The sequence below is a fragment of the Penaeus vannamei genome, unplaced genomic scaffold (assembly GCF_042767895.1).
Source record: "Penaeus vannamei isolate JL-2024 unplaced genomic scaffold, ASM4276789v1 unanchor616, whole genome shotgun sequence".
Lineage (NCBI taxonomy): Eukaryota > Metazoa > Arthropoda > Malacostraca > Decapoda > Penaeidae > Penaeus > Penaeus vannamei.
The window spans coordinates 42,501-47,500 of NW_027213620.1; the positions used below are offsets into that span (position 1 = coordinate 42,501).

A 5,000-nucleotide genomic window follows, 5' to 3' on the forward strand; every position below is an offset into this window, starting at 1 on the left:
ATCAAATAGATAGTTGCAAAAGTGAATGATATTGTCAAATCCTGGATGTGCTGTGTTTTTCTTTTTCTTTTCCTCCTTCCTTTTCTTCTTTTCTTTTTTTCAATATAGTAAAGCCTTAAGGTTTTAGGGGGGCATATCTTTCAGTCATAACTACAGTGCTGACAATGCAACCATAGCCACTGTCACTACACGTGGTTTTCAGGACCTGATTATGTCATGAATAAAAAGTCTCTTATTAGAAAGTGAACAGTGCCAGAGGGTGAAGCACATGTTATTGTGGATCAGTCAAGTCCAGATTTCTTGAATGAGTTGTTTTCATTCTACTAGTAGTAGTAGCAGTTGTAAAAGCTTTGACTCCCCCTACTTTATTAAAATTTAGTTTAGTTTACCCTCTTCTATAGGTAATACTGCCCCACCTTTGATTTGTGTACGTGTGGCTGTGTACATTTATGTGCACTCCTTTTTCTGAGTGTGCTTGGAAGATGGCTTGTATGTCAGTATTTGTTTGTGTTTATTAGTAACTTCTCTCAAGAACCCTCCCTCCTTCCCCTGCAGGAAGTTATTGCGGACGACACACCTGCCATTGATGTGGTTCTCCAAGCGGACCAGAAGCGCCTGGACCTCATCAAGCGGAGGGACCAGCTAGAGGCCGACATGAAGAAGAAGAGCAAAAACGTGGACATGGATGAGCTTCAGGAGGTTTATGACGAGCTCAAGGCCATTGATGCCGATAAGGCTGAGCCCAAGGCCAGGAGGTAGGTGCTTCGTACTTTTATATTTTCCTCTTTATTTTTCCTTAAGTTGGCTCTGTTTCAGATATTTCCATATGAATTCTATAGAAGATGAAATAAAATGAAATAAAATGAAATTCAATGCTAAATATTCTCTCCATCCCATCACAGAATCTTAGCTGGTCTGGGCTTCACACGAGAAATGCAGGGGCGTGCCACCAAAAACTTCTCTGGAGGCTGGCGTATGAGAGTTTCTCTAGCCAGGGCCCTCTTCATCGAACCCACACTGCTCATGCTTGACGAACCTACCAACCACTTGGATCTCAATGCCGTCATCTGGCTTGATAACTACCTGCAGGTGATTTTTTTCTTGCTTTTCTTTTCTCTTCTTCGCTTCTCTTCTCTTCTGTCACTCGTTCCCCTTTTTGTTGATGTACATCCACGGTATTTTTTTCTTTTTTCATTTTCCTGAGTGTAATGAGAAACCTCAAAGGATGAGAAATATGAAAATGAACTAGTGGTAGGTAACTATTTTTACAGTATGTCTATTGTTGACTGCACTCTTCGAAACGTAAACATAAACTAATATTATTTGGCCATATGTGTGACAACTTACAGCCACATAATCTTTCTTACCTTGTTTAATCTTGAACACATTCTAGACTGTTTTTCATTTTTTCTTTCTTTTTCTTTTTTCCTTTTTTCCTTTTTTGATGCTGAGATACTTTGTGGAATGTCAAATATATACATGCTCATTAAAGGCGTCTGTATTTGTATCTAGAGTTAACTGTCCAACTTCCTTTTCACTTTTGTTTATTTTATTTATTTTTATTTATTTATTTAATTATTTATTTATTTATTTATTTATTTATTTATTTTACGTACTCTTACACGTTCTTATTTGTATTATTCATTTCAGTTTTACTTTCATCTACTTTATCAACAGCCATTGGTAAAGTAGGTAACGGAAATAATCCTCTAAATATCTCCTTACAGGGATGGAAGAAGACCCTCTTGGTAGTCTCTCACGACCAGTCTTTCCTCGACAACGTGTGCACAGACATTATTCACTTAGACCAGCATAAACTTCATTACTATAAGGGAAATTATTCTATGTTCAAGAAGGTGAGTAGAGGTAGTACTTTGTGTGTCTGGCTGTCTGCGTCTGTTTGTGTGTCTCTCTGTCTTTCTTTCTGATGAATTTTAGTTGAGAGGATGGTTGTTTGTACTTGTTCATCGTTTTATAAATCCAATGATGATTTTGGAAATTTAGTTGGTTTGGTAAATGTCTAACCTTACACAAGGCTATTCTTGAATTTGAGGATTAAATATATAATTGAAATTATTACCAATTTCAAGACAAAAAGAAGTTGAAGGTTAGTCCTCTTTACACACCATTGAATGTATTGTATAAAATTAATGTAATTAGATTGGCAAATATTTCACTGATGATGGATATCAAATTATGTCCAAAGCCCAGTTCCTGGCACTGGGAATGATACCTCAGAAGGCCAGCCTTGAGCCAGAGAAGCCAAAGTGGACTTCGAAGCTACTACCCAAACATCATGCTTAATCTGAAAATTTTACCTTTAAGAAATAAGTTACAGAAGATATTGCTACGTGTGTGTGTGTGCATGACTGTGTATTTCTTTTTTTGCAAACAGCAATATGCTGTATGCAATCCACTCATAACCATTTCTTTTTGCCAAACAGATGTTGGTGCAAAAGAGAAGAGAGCAACTGAAGGCCTACGAAAAGCAAGAGAAGAGAATCAAGGAGATGAAGTCTTCAGGAGCTACTAAGAAACAAGCTGTAAGTGTTATTACCTTTCGTCCAGGTTTAGTCATAACTCAAGATTTCATATGTTAGTAACACAAAGGGTATGACTAAAGCAAAATGTTAACTCGTTTACTGCATTTGTCTACAGGAAAAGAAGTCGAAGGAAGCGCTGACTCGCAAGCAGGAGAAGAACAGGGCCAAGAGCAAGAAGAACGACGACGAGGACGGCCCCACGGAGTTGTTAGAGAAGCCGCAGGAGTACATAGTGAAGTTCAAGTTCCCAGAGCCGCCCCCGTTGCAACCTCCAATCCTCGGTCTTTATAATGTTAGCTTTTGGTACCCCGGCCACAAGCCCTTGTTTAAGGAAGTCGACTTCGGTATCGACATGGATAGCAGAGTGGCCATTGTCGGCCCTAATGGAGTGGGTAAGTCAACGTTCTTGAAGCTGCTGGTGAGCGACCTGACTCCCATGGAGGGCGAGGTGCGCAAGAACCACCGCCTCAAGATCGGCCGCTACGATCAGCACTCCGGCGAGCACCTGACGGCTGAGGAATCGCCTTCCGAGTATCTCATGCGTCTTTTCAACCTGCAGTACGAGAAGGCGAGGAAGGCTTTGGGCACGTTTGGACTGGCATCCCACGCACACACCATCAAGAACAAGGACCTCTCGGGAGGACAGAAGGCGCGCGTGGCCCTGGCTGAGCTCTGCCTCTCCTCGCCCGACGTCCTCATCCTCGACGAGCCCACCAACAACCTCGACATCGAGAGCATCGACGCCCTCGCGGAGGCCATCAGCGACTTCCAGGGCGGCGTGATCATCGTGTCTCACGACGAGCGCCTCATCCGTGACACCGACTGCACGCTGTGGGTCATCGAGGAGCAGACCATCAACGAGATCGACGGCGGCTTCGACGATTACCGCAAGGAGCTGCTCGAGGAACTGGGCGAGGAAATCAACAACCCCAGCATCTCCGCCCACAACGCGGCCGATTTATAAACTTGGCATCTTAGCTATGTGACCAAGGGCTTTCTTAGGTTTTCTCATTATTCGGAGGACGAGGTGAACAGTGAACTTTGCGGTGGTATTATATATATATATTATTTTTCTCAGAGAGGTGTTACTTTTCTCGAAGATGTAACGCATTTCCAGTGACACGCATGTTATTCCTGTAATTAAACCTGTATAGGAATATGTGAATACACCACACTATATTATGTATCTTGTATTCTATAAACGATCGAAACAGAAATAAAATATCTTGCTTTTTATTGTGTTTTTCATGATTTAAGTTGCATTTACCTGTTATGATTAAAAGTCATGTTTACAGGCAGGATATCTTTTATTATTTTTGTTTTTTTTAGATATTTCTTTTTACTTTATTCTCGTTTTGGTCTATTTTTTCAGACCCACTTGGCATTGCTAAACTGTTGAGAATTATCAGCCAGAATTATACAATTATCATGAATTTTAATTACCTAATGTAAGTGTAGGTTACTTTAATAAAATGTGTTGGTCATATTTATTGACTCATGCCATTATGGAAACTCAGATTCCGGTCCAAAATAATCAGCCATTGTGTATATACAGTTATGAATAATGTTAAGGTCCATTATTTTGTTATTAAAAAGACATACAAGTTTAGTTGTTTTGATAATCATTAATCAGATGGCAGTTAAGACACACTTTAATGGGTAGCGTATATGTTAACGAGAAGAAATGGATATGAAATGAGACATATCAAGAAAAGGTTTTTGCATTTTATAAAGAAACATTTTGTAGCAGAGTTTTTACGGGATTAATTAGTATTTTGTTTATTTAGCGTACCCTATTGTATCGTCTACATTTGCTTTACTGAGGAAATGCAGATTATTTAGTAAATGAGGGGGGACGACTATATTCTTAATAATTTATAGCAACCTTGAGTAATTGGTATTTGATTGCAAAATGCTATGGTATTAGTATTTTGTCTCTAAGAACAAGGCAAATCATTGAGCCCCTCAGAATAATCCGTAACACCATTTTATATTGGAACATTATCACCGATAGACGTAAAAACATCGACATAATTGTGTGTGTATGTGTGCGTGTGTTCGTGCGCGAAAGCAGACCAAATATCTAGAATATTTTATTGTTTTTACTAAAATTTCCCTTTTAATCCATCTTTATACTTAAAATAAAACCGGACACAGATATAGCTTTAATCATATCCGTCATAGACATTGTATTGTATTAAGTGAAATGAAAAAAACGGCAATGTTCATCACAGAAAAATAGGGAATATATATATATATATATATATATATATATATATATATATATATATATATATATATATATATATATATATATATATATACATATACATAATGTATATAAACACGAGCGATTTTGAACTGTTTTCATAAATATTTTGTAGTTGATTATTTCTTGTCTTTTATTCAGGCAAATAGGAACATGTAGAAACTTAACCGAAGTTGACCTATCGTACA

The 5,000-nt window shown here is 38.4% G+C and overlaps 1 protein-coding gene across 1 annotated transcript in view; it reads left to right on the forward strand.

Annotated features, from left to right (window-relative positions):
- Window positions 1-3,779, forward strand: part of LOC113802788 (ATP-binding cassette sub-family F member 1) — a 14,433-nt gene extending 10,654 nt beyond the window's left edge. The window contains exons 5-9 of the mRNA XM_070119761.1: window positions 556-755; window positions 903-1,089; window positions 1,728-1,856; window positions 2,445-2,543; window positions 2,659-3,779. Of these exons, the coding sequence (XP_069975862.1) occupies window positions 556-755; window positions 903-1,089; window positions 1,728-1,856; window positions 2,445-2,543; window positions 2,659-3,507 (1,464 nt within the window). The 3' untranslated portion in view covers window positions 3,508-3,779. The remainder of the gene's footprint in view (window positions 1-555; window positions 756-902; window positions 1,090-1,727; window positions 1,857-2,444; window positions 2,544-2,658) is intronic.
- Window positions 3,780-5,000: the final 1,221 nt, after the last annotated feature.